The sequence below is a fragment of the Chelmon rostratus genome, chromosome 10 (assembly GCF_017976325.1).
Source record: "Chelmon rostratus isolate fCheRos1 chromosome 10, fCheRos1.pri, whole genome shotgun sequence".
NCBI lineage: Eukaryota > Metazoa > Chordata > Actinopteri > Chaetodontiformes > Chaetodontidae > Chelmon > Chelmon rostratus.
Genome location: NC_055667.1, coordinates 10,510,459 through 10,534,066, shown reverse-complemented (window position 1 = coordinate 10,534,066; position 23,608 = coordinate 10,510,459). Strand labels below are relative to the sequence as shown.

The 23,608-nt window shown below is 42.9% G+C and overlaps 1 protein-coding gene across 2 annotated transcripts in view; it reads right to left on the bottom strand.

The window, feature by feature from the left end:
- The window catches only part of clstn1 (calsyntenin 1), a 33,376-nt gene extending 31,699 nt beyond the window's left edge, over positions 1 to 1,677 (bottom strand). For both annotated transcript variants that reach the window (XM_041946234.1, XM_041946235.1), the window contains exon 1: positions 1,574 to 1,677. In XM_041946234.1, the coding sequence (XP_041802168.1) occupies positions 1,574 to 1,655 (82 nt within the window). In that variant the 5' untranslated portion in view covers positions 1,656 to 1,677. The remainder of the gene's footprint in view (positions 1 to 1,573) is intronic.
- Positions 1,678 to 23,608: the final 21,931 nt, after the last annotated feature.

Below are 23,608 nucleotides of genomic sequence, written 5' to 3'. Positions count from 1 at the left end.
GATAAGCCTTCGCCAAGATGGTGGTTTCACAGGCCGCCTTTGCTGATAAGGGCAGGAAATCTTGCAGGTGCACTTCACAAACACACACTTCACGCTCCACCCAGGACTAACTGCTACAGGCCTTTCCCCCTTGACTGATGAAAAAAGAAATTGCGTTAACTGCTTTACAAATGGTAGCCTCCCGCTGCAGGGCATTCTCAGCTGCCTGACATGGCAACAGGGAAGAAACATAGCTGGATCAGAAGCCCTGGGCAGATGTTTATGAGAATCTACATCCCTTCCATTGTCTTTAAGTCGCTCATAGGGCGCAACAAGGGTGTAGCCTTACAAGAAAATGCACTGATTGATTATCAAAACAGGAGCAGATTAAATTAATAGGTGCCCACTAATCGATTAATCATTGCGGCTCTAATCAAAACAGGATGGCCTCCAGTGCTGGTGGCTGGCCTGGAGTGTTGATAAGGCAGGTGACTAATACGCACCTGCCTTTACACACCCTGAAAGATGGAGCTCAAGGCTGGGGAGTCAGTGGATTGAGCTTAACGTTAAGACACCGTCTATAAATCCATGCAATGAGGGTGTTGGTGTCGGTGAGCCGCTGGAAAGGAGGGAGGTGGACCGCCCTGCAGCAAATAAAGGCACGTCTCTCCTCACTGTGTGATGGTGTCCATCGGCGACTTTGCTCGTGAAGAGCCGCAATTGCCCTTTCAGTTGTCTGCAGGAGCAGGCCCAGACCTACTGAGGGCTTTTTTTTTTACTATTATTATTATTTAAACCTGTGATCACAGCACATACATTTTTAAATCCACCGACAAAAACCGGGGCTCGTGAAGAGGATCTGCAATGCGCAGCCAACCAAGCTCCATCCTGGTGCGACCACAACGGTGCCAAGCCAAGCATTAGGCCTGCTAATGGGAGAATAAACCTGTGTGGTTTAATGACTCTGGATCTGAAGCGAGGGGGGCACAGAAACATGTCATCAGTCGTTAAGTCAGATCTACTCAAATGATTCAAAGACTAGATGAGCACAGGGGGTAGCAGACCTGGGCAAGTTAAAAAATAATCTTACAAACTATGCAGACGGTGAGGAATACATCTTGAATCAGACTGCTGAGAAGCGACTAGAAGAGACAAGTACCCCAAAATAGACTGAACGGATGACAGAAGGGGATCGCTTGGTGGCCTTGATGTAATCTCCAAAGTACCCTACTTCGGGTGTCGATTTAGGATTAAATATTACACGTAGATAATAACTGCAGTGGGAACATTATGTGTCATTTTGGGTTGTTTGAGGTCAAAACGGATGCAATATCGCGGGATGCACTTGCTGCCGGCGGGACACTCCTCGACATCCCTCCGCTGCGGCTCGCGAGCTGACCATCCCTGAACAGGTTACTGAACACGCATCATCCCGCAGGACCGCGGACGTTTCTGACCGTCAGCGTCTACAAACAGCCGGAAAGCTCCGGAGAAGCGGCAACTTTCCGCCCCGACGTTTCCAAAACGCGGGGAGACCTGTGTGACACGGACAGGCGGACAGAACACAACGGGATATAAATCCCAGCTTAGTTACCTTTAGCTGCCTCCACCGCACATAATAGTCCGAGGACCAGTCCGACAGCGGATGCAAATTGTGTATTCCCTCGGAACCGCATCCCGACTTCGAGTTCAACCGCGGCGAAGTAAAAAAAAAAAAAAAAACAAAACTTCTCCTTCCCTCGTCAGTCGGGCGAATGTTTCCCTAACAAGAAGAATAAAATCCAGAAGATGAGTGTCGGTTACCACGGTAGCTCTAAGATGGCCGTCGTCGCCGCCGCTGCTCTGCTCTCCCCTTCAATCACCGCTCCTCTAGCAGTTTTGCAGCTTGCTGCGTTCAGGGACTGTCGGACGTGTGTAAAGCAAGTTCTCAGCGCATTGAATCATCCGCACGCTTTCTCGTTATGCATTCTTGCGTAACCCCATGACAGGTTCCTGTGCAATATCTAACCACCGAAACACAATGTAAACACAAAGGAAGGCGAGTGTGAAAGGTTATTTAGGAAACTTCAATCAATCAGATTGGTATTTGACGCGCAACCCCCCAATTGAGAAGATTTAACCAGTCTGGTACGGGTCATAGGTCCACATTTTCTATTATTATCAGCACAAATTAAAGTGAAAATTAAGTTCCTGCAGGGGTACAAGGCTGGAATACAATGCTGACATGCTCAAATCCTAGTTCCTAATATGATATCAAATAAACATAGCTGCCAAAAATAAACATCCACAGCTATTACAAGATTGCATTCTTTTAAAACACTTTATAGTGCAGCTTAATTAATTAATCAGTATAGCAATAAATTGATGGTTGTTGCTTAACCTGTAAAATTAACAGTTTCATCTGTTTACAAGCAAACAAAAAAAAACTTGTGTTTGCAGACACAGCTGTGAAAATGACTTTTTTTTAATAGTCCGATGGAGTGAAGCACACAGTCAACTTCTGTGTTTATGAGCAAAATTTCTGGGGCAGCTTGAAAAGTCTACAAATACTAACCAATATTAAGTGTTGTTGGATTTGTTATATGTCATTATCACCCAAAATTCACTCCCTTAAATGTTTCAGACACAGTCATGCATTAATTGCTAACATATATTTACATGTTGTATTTCCGAACACTGACAGGCTGTTAATTACACAACAAGAGGTGCTGTGTTTTGCTTATGACAGATGCACACATTGTAAAAGCATTCACATTTGCAAAATAACTCTTATAGGCCAATTAGTGGACTGGTGAAAACACCAGGGACAATTATGGAAATAGGTTTAGGACTTCCTCATTACGTCCCTGACAAAGTCAGATTGGTGGCATTTAAATAGGCTACAAGAGGACGTTGTCGTTTGGTTTGCAGCGGCTTACTGGTTTCACAGTATATTGTGGTATGAAAATCAATGGTTATCCTACCATGTGCATTCGCTTATCTACAGTATTCTACCATATTAGTGTAATAAAAAATAAATCAAATTTATATCAAGTTTCATGTCTGACAGAACATAATACTTTGTGAAATTATAATACAGCATTTGTTCAACTAAAAACTTCTTGTTCAACTTCTGTTCATTCCTTTAAGGGTCATTGTAACCGAAGACAACAATTTGGAGTATTTTTTGTTTTCTAAAGCTTCCCCTCTTCGTTCTGCTGAAAAGAAAACTGAATATCTACTTTCGTCAGGACTGTTTCTCTCCAGTCTCAACTCTTTCCAGTCAGCACCGAAGTACTGAGAAATCGAAGCTCAAGAGGAGAACCTGAATGCAGCATTTGTCCACCGATGGCCAGTGACGTCAATACCTTTACTGTGGGAGCGCATGCAGCTAGTTTAGCACAGACGGCTAAACTAAGACCGAGGGCAGGGGCCAAATGCCTTCTGGTGCTGCTCAGCGGCACCCAGCGATCATTGTGATGTGAAGTGCACGACAACACTTAGAGCTGAAGCTCGGGGGCCAACAAGCATCCTCCAGGGTTTCTGTTGGAATGGAGACAAAGGCAAATTAGCAATTTAATTATAAATTTGATCTACCTATAGTCACATAGGCTGTCTTAAACACTTGTGGTCTACTCCAGAACTGAGACCTGTTAGGAATCCGTCCCTTGAGATATCTCAAAGGGTTGGACAGATGCTCGGGGTGGAGGGTCTCGCTGGCAGAGTGTGGACCCATACAGCACGCTGCTTTAAGGCTCCGGCTTGATAATCCAGGCGTGGTAAAATGGATATTTCAGCAACAACATGACACAAACAGAATGTGACAAACTAAAATGTGTGAAACTGCTTATGTGCCTCTGAAGCCAAAGACTTGTTTAATCCTGTAGTCCAAACAGGCGAGATGGGAGTTGTAAATCTGAAGTACATCCACGCTTTAATTTCGCCCCGAGTTTATTCCACAGCAGCTTTCAGAAAAATCAGTCATCAGTGAATGTACCACATTCAATAAAAATGAGCACCTTATTGATCATTAATGAGTTATCCACCATCCTCGCCCTGCAGAGCAACCGCACAACAACAAGTGCATGGCAATGTGAGAATAGCGAGGCCTCGAATTGCAAATGTGGGTGGGGGCTGCTATCTAATCAACACCCTCAGATACGGATAGCACCCCTGAGGAGAAGATGGTGCAATGCAATCAGAAAATTACTCTCCAACATCCACATCAGTTTTTTTTATGCATAATACTGTGCAACCTTGATATGGCTGCTGCTCATGCAAATTCAGACACGTGACTTTAACCTGAGAGAGAGGCTCTCGTGAACAGGTTGGCAGTTCATACTGGAAAAAATGAAGGAGTAAAATAAATTGTCAAAAAAATTAATATAAACGTTGCAAGAACAGACAATTAGACCTCAGTGCAGTCTCAATAGTTGCTTTATCACGGAGAAACAGCAGAGAATGGACATAGTTGTGTGAGGCCACAATTAAGTGATGGGTCTATAAACAGGGACAGTCTATGGGCATCAGGGCAGGAGCAGAGCTGAAGCACAAAGCCTGTCTGTTTCCACTTTGGCAACACATGAAGTGGCCGAGAGAGCAGCCCAGATGTCCAGCAGTGCTCTGGGGACGAGACAAAGTGGCCATTATCATTCCTCTGGGGGACAATGGTCGGCAATATGAAGGCTTGGTGGATAGGTGTGAGACATCAACGAATGATCAGCAAGGTGTTACTTCCTTCAGACCATCTCACCCCCTGCCGTGAGCGAGCGCTGCTCAGGAGGGATCTCCATGATGGCTGACGTCCGCTGTGAAAGCAGACTCATCGGCAAACACTTTGTACCTCATCCCATCGTCTTTGTGTGGAGTTAATGAGCGTTTTCTCCAACACTTTGTTGCGACACTTTGAATGCCACACAGTAAAAGGGCTGTTCACCCCAAATTAGCAAAATAGCCCCAGCAGTATTCAGCCATGGAGTTACTTTCAGCTTCTGCTCCCCAGGTGTGGAGATAATGTCTGAGAGTTTTTGTCCCAGTCTGGTACAAGGTGGTGGAAGCAGATTTTGTTTTGCTCACAGTAGTGGCGTGTCTTTGCAAAATAATGTCCCAGTTAGTCTAAATAGTTCATAAATCTTGCTGTGAACAATTTTAATTTAATTTCAACGACATCCTACTGAAGAAACAGTCAACATGAAACCTCTGAACCTGAAGTTATGTACATAACCAGTTGTAAGTGACAAAGTATGAGTTAATTGTAATTTCATTCTTGAATACTACACTAAAAGATAAGGTCCTCTTCAAGGTGCGATACGGAACATTTCTACATTAAAATGTCTAATAATGACTAGACCCATGTTACATACGTTGTTGAGTTGTGTACTCACATTATCCCAAATGTTTCCAGCAATGTTCAAACCCTGAGAATTGTCATCCTGTCATTTTCTTCAAGGTTAACGGAGCGTTTCATTTGGTCGCCTGTCAGTGGCGGCACGGGAAACACCGGGTGGTAATGCCAGCAAATGTGACTAAACATAATGTGATGATGTATGACCTTGTCTGTGAACATTTCTACCTGAATCACGTCAGATAGATTTCCATTGACAGAGGTGGTTGTTGTTAACAATGAAGACATCGACTCCCATGATCCCGTGCTGCTTCACTATGTCACGCCTTTTGTTTTCATAGTTTAATTGAGAGATCCCTAAGAGCAGAAATTACATACTGTGTGTTTCAGCCTTTTTTTTTTGGCGTTAATGTCCTCATAGTTAAGTAAGTGTTTCCTGTGAAGTGTGAACAAAACACCAAAAAGTGGGAAATAGTTCCAAACCATTACTTGTCATGCTTATGTTGTACAAGCTGATTAATCAAGTAATTGATCAGCAGCAAATGAAGAACATTTAAGCCAATGTTCAAACAAATATTTAGTGGCTCCACACCTTTGAGATCTGCTTTTGCTTACATCACATTAGAATAAACTAGATATCTTTGGACAGATGGTCTGACAAAACAAGACAGACAGACAGACAAATATTATATATATGCAGGTATGCACATCGTTATATGCAGGTAATGAGTTGTCCTGCTTTGCAGCAACATGTTTTCCTTCTCTGCATGGCTGCTCAGCATAAAAATAAAAAAAGAAGCTGACATGCCATCCGTCTCAGAGACTGAGCTCACTCCTCGAGCCCCCGGACAAGGATTTGGGGATTAGATACAGCACATTATTTGGATGGTCGAAGGTCGCGAATGCCCCATGGCTGCCCACATTATTCAAAACCCTTCCACGTCAGTTTCCATCCTTCTGCTTCGGTTGTACACTCTTCCAGCCCGGGCGGAGGCAGGGCTGAGCACGTTCAGCCACTGGCCGCAGGAATCACGTTGTCGGAGACATCACCGTGGGCTGCAGTCGTGGTGGGTGGTTGGCAGCAGACGGAGCATGAAAAAGACTTTGCTATCATGCATGGGAATCAAAGTGGTCGTGACCATTAAATGCCACAGCTTCTCAATGTTCCACTTCCTGTCTCGTGTCTAGACTGCAGCTTGTGTCATTAACTACTGTTTTCCTTTTCCTTCCCAGCCAACCATTATCTGCTCCACTTTTCTTATAATATACAAAGATTACTGCAGATAATTGCTCAGAATGTAATTATTTGGAGAGCCCAAAGCCTTCTTATTTGTTATTTTCTATTAATGATGTGTGTAGTGACAATTGCTGCATTTGTTTATTAGTGTCTTTTTTACAGAGAACATACTTTTGAGAAAATGTCTCAGTATTTATATTTAATTAGCCGAAGGGAGGAGGAGGGAGAAAAGTTATTCCAGAGGATAATAGCTCTGCATGCCAATTTGCCTTCATTTTTTATTAAGTTTCTTTATCTGATGATCAAAAATATATGGCGTGAAACCCGAATGTGTGTCGCTTCATAAATTTGTAAGCTTCAATTTTCAGTGAACTTTTTTGTGGAAAGATTAATTTTATATACAGCAAGACCTCAGTCTCTTTTTTTGGCTTCAGCGCGGATGTCTCCCAGACTTTGCTCATGAATACATTTTTTAAATCCTCGGCTGGGGGAAATTAAATCTCTCTTTAGAAGTTCCGGATGTTATCAAGTTCTTTCACAGGAAATTTTTAAGCCGATGGGCCTGTATGTGCAGGATTCTGGCAACAAATCACACGGGGAACTGAAGCCGTGCACCTTTACGATGCCTTCGCTGACTAATTCATGCATTCTCCACAGGGAACATTTAAAACTTACCCTCTGTGATTGATTCCCTTCCACTTAAGTTGCTCTCATTTATCTTGCAGCCCGGGCTGCCACTCACAGTCATTTATTAACCACTAGCTTCTCCCTCCATGTGCACACACTCTGAAAACGCTGTTGTTGTTTTTTTCTTTTTTAAACAAATCCAACCGTCATTCACCAGAAGCCATATTATAATTCCTGTCAGTCCTACAGGCAGGCTTTTCCAGTTCACCTCATGAGACAAAAAATCTATTTATTCCCCTTGTTTTGTTTTGTTTTGTTTTTCATTTCCACACTGATGCTGTGTAGAATCCTGCTTGTCTGTTTTGGTTTATGAAAAAAGTAGCTGTTGGGAGAAATGCTTTCTATCTGACAGCTGTGATCTATATTCCATACCTTTTTTAACAAGCCCTTTTTTGAAAAGTCTGTCATTCCCCCTGAAACCGCACTGTTATGTTATGTTATGATATTCTTGACTTGTGAAGTAGCCCCTGGATATGCTATGCCCCTCTTGATTGTCAATAGCCAGCAGTTTCAGCCGTCTCTCGGGCTCCATTGTTACTGGTATAAGGCCAGCACACTGAAAACACATGTCAGGAGTGAGTGGGAATCTGACAGATGGAGCTCGATAACCTCACAGAATATCCCCTCCTCTCTATAGGGCTCAAGGACCCTCCAGATTAATCTTTCAGTCAGCACCTTCAGTCACATCCATATTCATGAGAGCCATATTTGAGTTTGATCACAGATCAGATGTCAAACAATGTTTGATGTCTGTTTGCATTATTATGCACATCTGAAGCAGAATCTAAAATCAGAATGAGATAATGAAAACGTCTCTATTTGCCATGTGTGACGGATTCCTCCAGATCGGCATCAGGTTGCTCAGAGGAGTGCGGGTGCCATGATTTGATGTTCTTGTTTTAAGACCTTGACCCCTGACCCCCACAGAAGCTCACCTCTGACACGCCATGGGGAGGCTTCATACTGTGGGCCAAGCTGCTGCCTAACTCTCACCTCCTTGGCTTTATTGCCTCGGAGAGTTTAGGGAGGGGGCACTGACATGGTTGTCACAACGAGTCCACTCATTCATCTGTGACAGGCAGGTCCTCGGGCTCCCCAGAGACTGCCATTTTGAACACTGAAAATTAGAGCCCTGGGGATGGCAGCTGATGAATGTAGACATGATGAACATTGTAAAATTGTTGCATTCAAATATATTTGACAAAATATAAATCACAATTTGATTATACAAAATATCCACAACTGATGTAACAGTGTATGAAAACTTGTTAGCAAGCTAAAAACACATGGCAGAAGTGAGCGGGAATCTGACAGAGGGAGGACCTGCACACTCAATAGAGAGGCAAAACTTTGCTTAAAGTACCAGATAATTTGTTGAAAGTTAGCAAAAATTATGGTTGATAGTCAACCAGAAATAATGGATAAACAGTTGATAGTTAACTAACGTAATGAATAAATGGTTGAAAGTTAGCTACAAGCAATGAGTGATCAGCTAGAAGTAAGAAAGCTAAAAGTAGTGAATAAATGGCTGGATTCCTTGTAAAAAGTAATGGTGACAGCTAGCTTAAAGTACTGGATAAATTGTTGAAAGTTAGTGAAAGCAATGGTTTTTGTGTTAGCTAAACGTAATGGATAAGAGAGATAAGAGATATGGCAAAAGGAGGCTAATTGATAAATAGTTAACACTTAGCTTAAAATACTGGATAAATTGTTGAAATACTTTGCTAAAAGTAGTGGGAAAAGGTTGATAGCTAAATGAAGGAGGCTAATTGGAGGCTAAATGAAGAAGGCTAAAGGAGGCTAATTGATAATTAGTTAATACTATAGTTAATAGTTAATACTTAGCAAAAAGTAATGGATAGCATACATGTTTGAAATAAGAGTAATGGATAAACTAGTTGCTAAAAGAATGAAAAATGGTGAAAAAGCTGAAAGTAGCAGATGGATGTTATATCTATATAGCAATATATAACAAAAAGTAATGCTACTCCCAGTTGTAGTAGGCTATGAATGCAAACTTGACTAACAGACTTGTTCCACTGTATGAAAAAAAATATTCTAACAATATCCACTTTTACATAAATTGTAGTGTTAAATAGCATCTAGTTTAAATTCAGTTCAGATGAACACATCTGGAACGTGACAGGCGATGTCAGGAAACCTATCTCTAATTTTTGAGGATCAAACATAATAGTTGACACACACACAAAAAGAAACTTGCATCCAGTGTACTCCCACACACCGGACAAGGCTAATAACAGAGACGCAGACCCAAGACACATTGCCCACCCATTGTAACCACCCCCGAGCTGAGACATGTCTGTGATTAAAATCTGCGTCCCTGTGTTTGCATATGGGAAAACCTGCTGTCCAGACAGCAAAGTGAGCGCTCTGCTCCCTCATTACCCTTGAAGGAGGCTCATATGGCGAGTGGGTGATATTAAAGTGGAGGAGGTTAAAAATGGCTTGGAGCCAGCGTGTGCTGCATCGTCTCTGACCAAGTCTGCAGCAGTTAGGAGCACGCTGACCCAGATGCTGAAACTGGCCTGGACAGCAGAAATGTGTGACAATAAATCATATCTGTGCAAAATCTGTTGCAGTTCAAACCAGTTCTCGTTTTCTGTATTTGTAAGAGTTTTTTTTATTATTATTTAATCAGAGACTCAAAGAGAAGTATTCCCCTCTGTCCTTAGTGGGTTCACTTGGGTTCTCCGGTTATTTGTGCTGTTCCTCCTTGGAATAGAATCTGATCCCATGCTGTGATATGAAGCTGTAGGTTAGTGCAAACTGACCTCTGGCTTGTGAGAGAGTACACACACATAAACACTCTTTAATTTGGTGGTGAGACAATAAAGGGGTAAATCACACAGGCATATCAGGATCTCTGCAGTCAGGCTCGAGTCCCATTAGAGTGTTTCTATCCTCCTCCCTGGTTGCTCATAATTATGTTGTTAGCCTGCCATTAACCCGGGATCGGTGATTATTAACTGACCAGGTCAGCGCCACAGACGGGAAGAAACTGAAATACGCCTGGTCACACTTGGTTCATGATCCCCCCGTTGATAAAGGCCAGAGCAACAAGAAATAAGCTTTGATAAAACATGACACATGATCCTCAGGCTTGTCATGTGTATTTCTAAAGGTCTTTTAGCCTTTAAAAAAGTCTCTGGCTAAGCTCAGCAACACATCAGTGCTGTGTGATGCACAGTAAGATGGAAAACTGCTCCAATTGCATCCATTTGGTTAATTATGTCCGTTAGATTTTGTTGAGCTTGGCCTTTTCCTAGCAGAAGTCTGATCTTGTCCAAGTGAGACAGCCAGAGATGCACTTACTGATTACACTGGTTGCCTATAATGCACCATGGGGTATTTGATAGACTGAATTCATTTGTTAATTAAAAACTGCACTCACTCGACACAACATACAACTACAAATATTAACACCAGATGAAAGGTGGACTGGCTCTTCATACACATCAGGCTACATATTACTGAGAACCATCTTTTCAAAGCCAATTTAAAGATTCGCTCTGATGTGACCGACGACTTGGAGGATGATTGTTCTATTTTGCTGCCGCTGACTAAACAAATGTGTTTTTACATGACAGGACAATCCCAGCTCAGTGTCCACTTACTAGCTTTTCCCACAGCTTTAAACGTATCTTCATCAGTGGATGGAGTTTACAAGCCCAGTAGCTGTTACAGCTTCACCCACAGCACTTTCAGGACTGCTCATCTGTGTTGGCTTGGTTTAGCATGAAAATTCTACTGATTTTTTCAAGGTCAAATAAGAACTTCCATGTTCAGCTTAAAATGTGTTTTGATATTTTTGCGAAACTCCTTTGTGTTATCTTATAGAATAAAATTGCTTTTATTTATTTAACAAATCCCCTGTACAGAAACCAGCAGTGAATGGAGACTATAACAAGTAAACACTTTCCTGCTGCTGCAAAAACTTGCCAGTGTACCAAGTGTGTATTAATCCACAGCTAAAAATAGAAATATTTTAACATCAGCGTTATCCTTTAAATGTGAAAAAAAACAAATATCCTGTTTTAAAGATACCCTAAAAATAAGGTCTCCATACTAGCTGACTACAATAGTGTGCGTTTAATGTAACGCATGTGCCAGCTGACAGAAGCACACGACCATATAAATTTTTCAGCAGTTACAGTGCATCACGTCAGCTCAGAACACATTCAGTACATACAGTACGCATGCATCCATATAGCAGAATAAAAGCTGAGCATGAATAAATCCCGTGGGACGCCGGTGCCGGCATCCCCTGTGACCTCACGTGATGAGGAAGCAGATTTTGGCTGCTGCATGCTAATGGAGGATTAAGGTTTAGTTAAAGAGCCTTCTCTCTCTCTCTCTCTCTCTCTCTCTCTCTTTCTCTCGCTCTCTTTCCACATGACCTTTTAATTATTGATTTTCATCTCCTAGGCCTCATCTCTCCCCTCATCTCTTGCCTTCCTCCCCTCTATCGCGCTGCTGCTCCCTTTCTTTTTATCTTTTCTGGCTCACACATGAACACACTTCTTCTTGTCTTTTCTCTCCCACTCGCTTCTCCCTCCTCTGCCTCTCCCTGACTCGTCTCCATATTGAAATGCGTGGCTGCTGGCCGCTAGCTGCAGTGTCAGCAGGGGGGAATGGGGAAGGTAATTCATACCCGGCTGTCACCCGGGCTGGAGGTGAGTGAGCACACCTCGTCCCTAAGGAGACAGCCAGAAATGAGCCCAGCAGAGGAGCTCAGAGGCATCAATAATCCAGCACCTCTCCCTGCGCTAACAACAGCCTCTCGCAGTCTCATTAAACACATGCTCCTCGCGCTGCCATATTTGTACAGTCGGAGCTCAGATTGAGATGAATGGGATATCTCTCTACATGTGTCTCCCCTTCAGAGTACACCCCCGCAGTTGTAGGTGTGAATGAATAACATTGTTTGGTTAAAACTGCATATTTCATCGCTGCGATAATGCAGCAGCCCTCTTGATGAGATGCGACTCCTGTGCAGGGATGTCAGCTTGTGGAAAGCCCTCCACGAGTTTACACCCACGAGAGGTTTGGGTATATTTTCCACAGAGCAGTAGGCCAGCCCTGTGGGATGCTTCTGTAAATAGGCTGTCACAGCTCTCACTGGGGCTCTATTAGGAAACCTAGGAGCACACACACACAGAAAAATACAGCTACACTCCCAGTGATAACTACACAAACACGCAGACAAACACACAGAGATGAATGCGCACATACAAATGCACAGATAACTTCTTCGAGAATTAAGAAAAACGGAATTGATTTTGGCTTACTGGCAAGTCTTTTAGATTCTAAAAATTGGTTTTGGAAAATGTTTGTATAAATCCCAAAGCTGTAATTGGTTTTCAACCCCTGGAGGAGCATGCAACTGCAATTTAAAACACCAACATTGGAGTTAAAAGGTTTTCACCACTCAGTGATAATATGCACACGTATTAACAGACAAAAGGAAATACATAACCAAGCAAACCTTTATTACATCCATTCCTTAACCTCGAATCTTTAACTCAAAGCTAGCCCTAATTCTAACCTTAACCCTAAAAAAGACAGAGGCAGTCAAGTGCAATACAGAAACACAAACTAACAAGTGTCCATGTCTGCCAGGACGCTGCCAGGATACAGACACAGTTCAAAATAGGCATTTACGTACACCCACCCCCAAAATGGCTCCCAGCTCCATTCCTCCTCTCTGCATGGCCCTCGGGATAATTCTGTCCAGGGTATTCTAGGAATCTGTCTCAGGATAAGATAATCCAGGAACAGCTGCTCTCTAATTTTAAGTGGAGGGCCCGAGGATACGGGTGTCACGGAGGAAGCGGGGAGCCAGCGGACGTTAAAGTCATCAAAAAAGCTGCATGTTGCACGCGCAGGGCAGAATCTCATTTCACCACCGTCTCGGACACGCAGGACCTGGTCTCAGGGCAAGGGCTGAACTGACAGTCAGCTCATGATTCACCCTCAGACTTTTATCTATTGTCGCCATGGCAACAGCACCTGCAGACAGATGAAACCACACGCAGTGTCACCTCAGATACACATTCTCTGTGCTGTGAGTGCGTGATTGATGTGTGTGAGTGTGTGTGTGTGAGCAGGTCAGTAAAGAGGCACTTGTTTTTGAGTGTTTGTGGTTGTGTGTTTGCACATCTATCGATCATGCAGATAATCAGCCGTCGAAATCGTCATCAGTCACTGATGTCTGCATCATCCTGCTGGTTAGAGCTGCCGTGTCAGTCATCATAAGATGTTGCATAAGATACAGCTGGTTCATTATTGTGCATCGCTACCAACCTATTGATGTACTGAAATGCTTTGGCAGTGCCGGTTCTCTTCCCTTCATGTCAGTAGAGCTTTCGGGGATTAGTATTGACATATGCATTTGCAAATTCTTACGTGGAGGTCGCACAGGCCATTGTAGAGCAGCTCCAAAGGCGGGTGTACATGATCCTGTGTCTGCAAACAGCCAATGCTGAAGGGTCTTTAAACAAGAAACTGTAGGGTGCTGTCCTGTGGATGACCCTGACCTCCGGTGCCTGTGGAGGAGGGCAAACGCGAAGGGATGATTGTATCAGCAAGAGCTCAAAAATAACAACTGTGTTTATGCCCAGAGTAAAGGCAGGTGTATCATGTAACACACCTACAGGGAGTCTGACAGCTGTAAAATGCAATGCATATAATGTATCCATGCAACAAATACTTTAACAAAATGTTGTTGATGCTTTGACAGAAGGGTTGGCTGTACGTCTGTTTTCATGATTGGATTGCAATAGGTGTTCCTGTTATTTTGTCCATCCTCTGCATGTGCAGCTGGATGGAACCATAGTTACAGACAGTCACAGTGATGATAACTCCATGCGTATCCCTTCCCCCCCGTGTGAGAGGCTGGTTTCTCTTTCTCTTCATCAGTGGATTTTGGATAGGTTTAACTACTCACCATCAGTGTAAAATTGTGAGTCTGGATAGGAGAGTTTGCTTGCTTCAAAGGACCATTGATCTATTTGACATTTATTTTGTAATAATTTCAAATGTATTTGGTAATATGCACTACAGTATGTTGAATTCTTACTTAATCTTACAGATTGGCCTTGCATCAAAGTCCCATGTTAATACCTTTATCATTTAATCTGGTATTATACCACCACTGGCGCATATTTTTAAACATACTTGCTTTTATTTAAATGACCACAGTCTAACTGACAGACAGCAAACCGTGGTGATGTATAAGAGCACTGGTTCATTTCAGATTTTTCAAATATAATGAAGCCGGCCCACAGCTCCTCTTTGCTCCTGAGGCCCTGCAGCAGTTTAATCTGGCCCTGTCCGTGTTGTTTCAGACATAATCATGGTTTACATTTTGTCCAGCTCCACTAATCACTTCTTCCTCCTCAATTGCTTCAGGTTGGTTTGACCCCTTGGCTGAACAAGGTCAGTGATATTTCCTCAGCAGTGCCTGTCAGCAGTCTGCTCTGCCTGCACGGTGAGCCAGCAGTTGCAATGTCAGATCAGGCGTCAAGACTCCTATAGGCCACCGGCGGAGCGTAGTAGTGGCGTGATGGATGTCCACCCTGCCAACTCCTGCTGAGAACGCTGAGTCATTCTACGCATTCCCAGCATTCAGCGGGATGCTGCACCGGCTTCACTGGCCCAATTATTTATCTGAGGGTCAAAGTCCACAAATAGCTCGGCCCCCAGTGGGACACAATATGCTTCATCCTGCTTTTTACTGGCCTGGTCTGGTGGTTCGTTGTGTGTGAGGAACCTGAATGAACAGTTCACACCTTTAATAACCAGAGGATCAGATCAGATCAGGGAAGTGAGTCACACAAACACACCAAGATGTGTCCACCTCTGAAAGCATATGGAGGAGTTTAGGTTTTTGGTTTCCAGACTCCATCAGAAGAAAACAGAGTAATAAATACAGCTTTGAACTTGAGAGCTTGGAGTCTGTTTCATTAATCAATGCCAGGGGTGCTGCTGGCTGTGCATCTTTCTATTCCCTCCCCAAACACCTCAGGGAGGAATCGGGGAGGGAAACGTTTTGAGCTTTTCGGGTCTCCTGCCGCATTGGGTGAATTCAAATGAGCGAGGCAAGTTTGGGGAACTTTTGGAGAAACTTCACCAAAATGACACATCTGACAAAGAAACTGAATTTGTATTGTGATTTCCTATCGAGCTCTCATATTTGAGACGCCGCTGCAGTTGGCTGCTGCGCTCGTGTTTGTTGTAGTTGGATCTCTCTAAAGACTGTGTAAGTATATGCCGTTCCTGCAGCAGCAGCAGTCACTCACGCTTATTTCAGTCAACATGATGCATACTTCAGGCCTGACAGCACAGCCAGAATCTGTTTGTTATGACAGCTAGTTACAGGCCTGTCTTGATATTTTGAGGCTGGAGCAGAAAACCTGTGCGTATATTCATAATTACATTTATAACATTTGGTGAGCCTACATTTCCACACAGCATAGATTTGTAGCATTTCCAGAACACCCGGATCTCTCCTTTCACCATCTGTCAAATGATGCCATCAGAATGGAATCGCACAGAAATGTGACACATTGGAGCTTTGACATGGAAACATAATAATTACAGTTTTTAAATTAATTTTCTGTATGAATGCGCATTATTTGTAAATATTACGTTTTAAATCTCACTGTAAGTTATAGGAGTCAAAAGTTGGATATGATTTGTATTCTCCACCAAGAGACTGAACACTTTTGAATTCTTCCCACAGCGTTCTCCCCTTTACATGTGTCAGATGCAGAAACCAGAGATGACATCTCCATACATTTTGCCTACACACTGTATCAAGTACAGGATATAAATCTCACACAGTGAAGGCACTGGAGTGGGAATCCTGGAGGTGGACAGGTGTGTTGATCCTGAGAGTGTATTGTGGAAATAAGCTTCTGTCAAAGCAATATCACAGCTAGAGAGAGCTCGAGCAGATGGCTGAAGTCAGTACGCCTTCAGGGGAGCAGCGTGCCATAACAGTCAGGCGGGAATCAGAGTGGAAGCTGCACATTTCCGTTGCAATGAATACAGTCTCTTGCTGGCTGATGGGTTTAAAATGGGATGCATGTTTTTTTAATCACAAAATGAGACGACTGTAACACAGGTGGTCCACAGGAGCAAACTGATGACCCCACAGCAGCTAAACCAACATACGTTCCAGATTCAGAGCAACCAGGTGCAGGAGGAATCTGGCGCTCATAGCTAAGAGGGTTTCATTTCAATGCAATGTGAAACCAAAACTTGGATGTCAAAATAAAACGCTGCATTATGGGCTAAAAATGCTTCCACAGGCATGCTTCACAAGGAAGCAAAATAAACACTGTGTGGTTGTGCATTTGGAAATGGAAAGCAGACAAGCACAAAGTGTAAATGTCTTCGAGGCAGAATTCACCCTTCTACTGTCACAGCTGCTGAGTCACCAGCACCCAAACTCTCTAAAAATGCAGTGAGAATGTCATTTCTCCGTGTTGACCCTGAAACTCCACTGACCTGTCGGGGTCGACCAAACTCATGCTGTGCCGCCAAACATCGTTCACGCTCACAGAGCTTCATGTTGGATTCTAATGGCGGTCCCAAAGTCTCCAAAGACAGTAAACACGTCGGGCTGAGTTTTGAGGAAGTGTGGATAAAATGGTGCAAGACGCTTAGAGGTGCAACAACAACAACAATAACAAAAAACTGAGAACAACAAACAAATAAACTATGAAAAAAATGTACAACCCCGTCTCCAGTGTGAAACACTGTGAAAAATGCAAATAGAAACAAAATGTGATGATTGGTGAAACACTGAAACCCCATATTTAATTAAAAATAGCACAAAGACAACCGATCAAATGTTGAAATGTTGAAAATGATGTCCTGTTTGAGTTTGATGTTTCAGAACAGTTGGGACGGGATCATGTTTACTGCTCTGCTGCATCACCCCTTCTTTTAACAACACTATGACATTAACCAACAATGAAACAATGAAATCCCCAATTTTTTTGCAAATTATACAAATTGTTGCACTATTTGTGGTGAACCCCTCCCCATCTTTACTTCAGAAAGACTCAACCTCTCTGAGAGGCTCTTTTTATACTCAGTCATGTTACCAACCTGTTACCAGTTAACCTCATTAACTGTGGGATGTTCCACCAGCTGTTTTCTTCTAGCATTTCACAACTTTTCCAGTCTTTTGTTGCCTCTGTCCCAAATCAAATACTAAATGAGGATGAGTTTCAGCTTTTGATCTGTCGTCTTTCTGCTTTCAATGTTTTGCAAATCACCACATTCTGTCTCTAATTACGTTTTACACAGTGCGCATACTTTTTTGGTTGTAGTTATCTTGCAAACATCATATAGCTTTGATTAAAACCTGCAAGCTGATACAGAATAAGCTAAATAATAAACATGACTGTGGAGGAAGATTCTTGTTCCTGCCAAAGTAAGCTTACGAATAAAAGGGGAAAGTGCATGTGAAGGGGTTAAATGTGGAACTGGAATGGAAAGGAATGCTAACATGCTGAGATTTAGCAGTTATAATGTTTACTGCTTTCACCATCTTAGTTTAGCTTGTTTGCATGCTTGTGTTGCTAATTTGTGTCAAACAGCTGCGGCTGATGATGATGATGATGTCATTAGTTTTGCGAAATTTGTACATAACCAACAACCTGTTGATATCCAAGTCTGTCATCATCCTAAAGAGCAGTGTGTCTCTCCTTCAGACCAGAAATGTGGGCTTTTCTTTTGTGCATGCGTCTCTGGCCCAGCCTCGCAAACTTACGGCAGGGCATCGCACAGAGCTGACCGTAAACAGGAAAGAGGCCGAGTGTCACAAACTGCAGTAAAAACTGCAGCCTAGAAGCATTTTCTGAATACGCTGCATGCACACATACACATACATACATGCGCTCCTCAAACCTGAATAACAGCGACCCACCCAACATGTCCTGATTGGAAAATGCTGCATAATTCAGAAGATCCAACTGTAAAGTGCTGTTTACATGACCCTCATCAATTTGAGAATATTGTGGACTATTAATGTGCATGTGAATGTAGTCGTTGCCACCTCCACGCTGCTAGCATGGTTGAAGCACAAGACACATTTTAGGACTGCACAGTCTACAGCTAGTCTACATGAAAAATAGGTAATTATAAGGTATATGTATTTATATCACAGTGCAACCAAGGCCAGCTGCCAGTCTCTGTCCTTAATGTGCCTGCCTGTGCTACTAATGAGCGATGCTGCCATGAGACTGAGACACACTACAAAGTCTGGGAGAGTACCACTCACCTGTCAAAAGGCTGCAGTTTCTTTATGAAAATATCATTCTGGTATTTAACTGTCATAGTGTGCACAAGCAAAAGACTGATCGTAGCTGTGTCTGCAGGATTACAGATCAGAGAAGGATATAAAAAAAACAGTAAAAGCTGAGCGTCTGATGCATAAAGGGAGGTTTTCTGTCTGTGAAGAGAGCTTTAGACGCCGCAAGTTGAAGGAACTGAGAGAAAATCTCATCTATTAGTCATGAGGTTTAGTGTGGACTAGAGTGTATCTGCAGAGCTTTGTGTAGGGCTGTGAGCGATTGTGCAGTGCTGCATTGCTCCACAGCATGTGCCCTCCCTGCTTGTATACCTCTCCCTCCTCTGCTCCAGATTCCTCCTGGCTTTGCTTAATAATGTTGAGTCATGAGGTGGGAGGGAGAGTCACCTCCCTCGCTCCTGGAGCTGCTGCACGCTCGTTTTGTGCTTTGAAGATGAAAGGTGGAGCTGATCACATTCATTTTGGGCTGTGAAGTTACATCCTTCCTCTCAAATTTACGGGGTGGAGTGAATTTAGTATAAGTCGCCAGAGTCGTGTGGCTTCAGACTTTTTATAAGATAAGGCCTCCTGTCCAGTGATGTTGATTTGAAACTCTGACAAGACGCTGAGGTCAGGAGTCCAAGTGCCGATTCTCCCAGAAAAATGTGACTGGATGCCAGAAATAAAGTCTGAAACATTTTATTCATTCAGTAAAAGCTGGAGGGGGCCATCATCCAACTACCTCATGTCTCATTCACATGGAAAAAACCAGAACAACATAATGAATGCAAACATGGCTATTGTTAGTTCCCAAAGCTGCCACAAAAAAACTTGCAACACAACCGGAGCTTCTGGTCTCACAGCCATTACATGGGTCCAGGAGGTGGCATATGTAATTAGCATATGTAATTAACCTTTGGACTAATCGAGCTACTAGAGCTGTATTTGTTTAACTGCTTTTATAGAGCTATGCTCTTCTGAATTGGCAAATATTGTCATCAGGGGATTATTTTTTTTGCGCCTTCCAAAAATGTGTGATAAGGTTTTGACAATAAAACTCCATTAAGTGGATAATTTCCTTCCATTCATGTGTAAACAAGTACATGACGACGAGATTTTGTGTTCATGTTTTGATGACGGTGGAGGAAAGTGCTTCACGCCATCAACCATCCAGTTTATCAGACGTCACATCCTCTGTTAACACGTGTAAAACCAAAAGAAGGAACACAAGTTATGCCATTATTGTCCAAAATGAAGACAAAATATCCAGCAAAAGATAAAGAAAATGTTACAAGCCTAAAGTTTGTGCTGATCAAAAGCTTGCTTCTTATCTCCCCAACTCCACCTAAATAATATCATTCAAATCAGTCTTCATCTATATTTTCAAAATCCAGTTATGTTTCTCCACTTGTTTATTCAGGTTTCTTCTGTCTGAGTGCACGCATGTGGAAGTGTTTTGGGGCAAGACACTGAATCCCAAATTGCCCCCGATTGCCAGACCAGCGCCCTGTGTGGTAGCTCGCTGGAGTCGGTGTGTGGGTGTATGTGCGAAGGAGCGGCAAAAAGCCCTGTAAAGCGCCCGGGATAAAAGTGATATATGGTGCTCATCCCTCCGGTTGAGTTCAAGAGGCTTGAAGAGTCCATGCAAAGGAGCACTGAAGCTGTTCTGGCAACCAACCATGAACCTTTAAGACCCATCTGCGGAGGGATTGGCTGGTTCGACTTGGCGTTGCCCTCACTGAGACATCAGAGATCACTGAGGATATACTGTATGTTTGTTTTCTAACTTCTGTGCAATGTGCTGCTCTTAAGATGATTATTCCTGTTGGATGGGATTGTTGAATTGTTTTAGACGACTTAGCAGCAGGCTTACATCCACTTCCTGTGCATAAATGCCACGTCACTCGTCCTGAGGCACAGCGGCTTGATTTGCCGCCCTGATCCTTCACACAGATGTCTTTTCCATGGCCTGCTGTAACATTTGCTCAAAGTCTATCTGGCAAAATTAGGAAATAGTATCATAACATCCATGGAAATTTCTCAAACTGCTCAAAACAGTCTGAATTATTGCGTCTCTGTTATTCATCCGTATGTGCAGTCCTATTTATGCCCAAATCCAGCACTGCTTGTGTGTTATGCTGTCACCCTCCTCCAAGCGCTGAAGCTCTGCCAGGAGGAGCATGTTTGGCCCCAATAACAACAATCAATAAATACTGAATGGATGGAGGAGGTGTAGATTGTGCTGCAGGAGTGTTTGGGCAGTTTCTGTGGATGTTTTGATGCTCTTTTCTGTCTCCATCAGAATCCGCTGTCACTGACGTGAATTGAAAGCAGCCCACAGGCACCGTTCTCTGTGAGGGAGCACACCTTTCTCCAGCCCACAGCGAGCGCCGGTTTGATGCTGAAAACATTTTGGATGGGGGAGCACTTCAAGTGTCATTCAAACGTTGTGCACGCTGTGCAGCAAAACTCGACTTCTCGAACGCTCATTAAAAGTGAGCGTGTTCTGGGCCCAGAGTGTGGACAGCCAGCAAAGAGCAGCTACAGTGTGCTGCCCAGCCACACACACACACACACAGTCATGCTTCCATCACTTTTGGGGACATTACATAGACTTACATTCATTTCCTGGAGACTTCCTGTAACCATAACTCAAGTCTTTGCTATAAAAATTTAATGATTTACATTATGGAGACTTACATTTTGTCCCCATAAGGAAAACCAGTTCCCCACAATGTGACTGTGTAATTAGATTTATGTCCCCACAACATGAGTAATATACTGTATGTCCACACACACACACACACACTGTTGCATAACGTGATGTGATGGTGCTGCTGGCAGTTATCGGCTGGCTGGTGCACAGACGCTGCTGCTGTGGGTCTGATCTGTCCGACATCGGATAAACACAAGGCTCACGTGGACGGCGAGGGAGGGAGCTTATGTGGTTGGAAGGAGAAATGTGCTGCTGTCACATGCTGCACTTTGTTTACATCTCAGCCAGCGGCACACACAGATTGTGTCTAATGACGGCCGGGCGCCATTGTTCTCAGAGCTTGAGTTAAACAAAAAAGTTTTTATGGATGTGAACACACACAAAAAATCTGTATTAGGACAGGAAAGAGGCTGTCAATAGATAATCCTCATACCAGGATCCAATAGCAAGGGTTGGAGTTTGAATACTCAGCGGTATGTCCAACTTATTCCACTGAGAAACACAAGTTTTGATGTCAGTAAACGGCAGCTACAGTTTAAAGTGGTGCACGAACACTTTGCCGGCAGCTGGCGTGTTATTCCCAGAGCTCGTTCCCTCTAAATCGCAGCTGCGAAAGACGGAACGGGGAGAGCGAACAGATGCTCATCATCAGCACAGGAATAACATGGAGCCCTGTTTCCAAGCTGATGACCAGCAGACAGCACCACCTTTAAACATCTGCCTGAACCCCTGACAGGAGGATGTTTTATGTGACAAGTAGATTAACCGCAGTTAAGATGCTGCGGCTGTCGGCCTGAGTGGAGCTGAAGTGCTGATTAAAGGCTTTAAAGGTAACTAATGAATGCATGAGGACTAGCATGGAAATATGATAATTAAATGACTAACCCTCTTTAAAACAAACTCGAAACACTGACTAAAAAATGCCCCCTCAAGGTCCTCTTACTCGCTTGTTCTGGAGCTTTTCACCAGATCAAACAGTCCTCATCAGCAAATGAGGTTCGCTCAGTTGCTGCAGAACAAGTAAGAGGCCCTTGAGTTGAATTCACCTTGAATGCTGAGAATTTCACCACAACTCCCCCCCCCGCCCAAATGTTCTCAGAATAATTGAGAGCTTGAACTTTTACAAATGAGACTGAGATATGTTTGAAAGGCCCGAAACCAGTAAGTGGACCTTGAGTCGATTGTTTTGTCCTCAGCAGTTTCCAAGATCCTAAGATGTCAGATTTAATCAAATATACAGACTTGTCTTTGTATACAAGCTGCATTTTTCTGTTATCAGGCCGAACAGAAGGATCATTTTCTTCTGTACATGTAGCTGATAAAAGGAACAAAGAAATCATGATTTTACCCTTATTATGACTCTGCTGAGTACTTATTCCCCTGCGTGCCGAGCACGAGGCCCAGGCTGAAGACAAGCAAGTTTCTCTTCTCTGAGCTCGTCTATTTGAAGAATTTCTAATGGAGAAAAGAAGAAAAAGCAACTTTTCACTGTTTAAAATATCTTTAATGGTTCAGTTGGTATAGGATTTGGAAGCATTAAGTCAAGACATGGTCAGCAGCCATACAAAACAAAACCAACTAATCAATGTCGACTGGGAGGAAAATAAAATAAGAAGGCAACACACACGCACTCAAAAAAAAAAGAAAGAAAAAAAGACAGTTAGGCAACGTCAGGTCATCACAGTAAAAAGATACATCGATCCTAGTCAAACTCAACAGCATGCTGAAAATCAAAACCGGTAGCACTTTCAATGATGATCACACACACTCACACACACATACACACACACATTCATCCATAACTTGAACGAAGGCTGCAGAACAACCCTGATAGGTAAAATGTACAGTAAGACGCCTTTTAGAGAGAGAGAGGAAAAAAAAAACAATGCATAGACAAATAGAGAATGTTTTAAAACAAAAGTAAACATAAAAAAGACGAATGTCTTTGTCGTAGGTGGACAGCGTGACACATCTGTTGGCCATTTACATTGCAATGATTGCTGAGGACATTCAAATCGAAGTTATTGCCAACAGGATATATGGATAACACTGTACCCATTGAAAAATGATTTTTTTTTTTCTGACACATTTTAAAAGAGCGAGAAGCTTCCACAAACGTCAAGAATGTACAAACAATGGTCACTGTGGCAAAGCTCCAAAAAGCCTCCACTAGAATGAACATTATAAACCACGAGGCAGACATGCTTGGCTTCAAAACATTACGTTACAATTATTTTAAGTTATACAAGTTAACAAACTGTACTTAAAACACATTAAATATTGAGCCTGTCACTAGAAAAACATGTCAGTTGTTAACAAATATTCATTTGAGCTATTCCA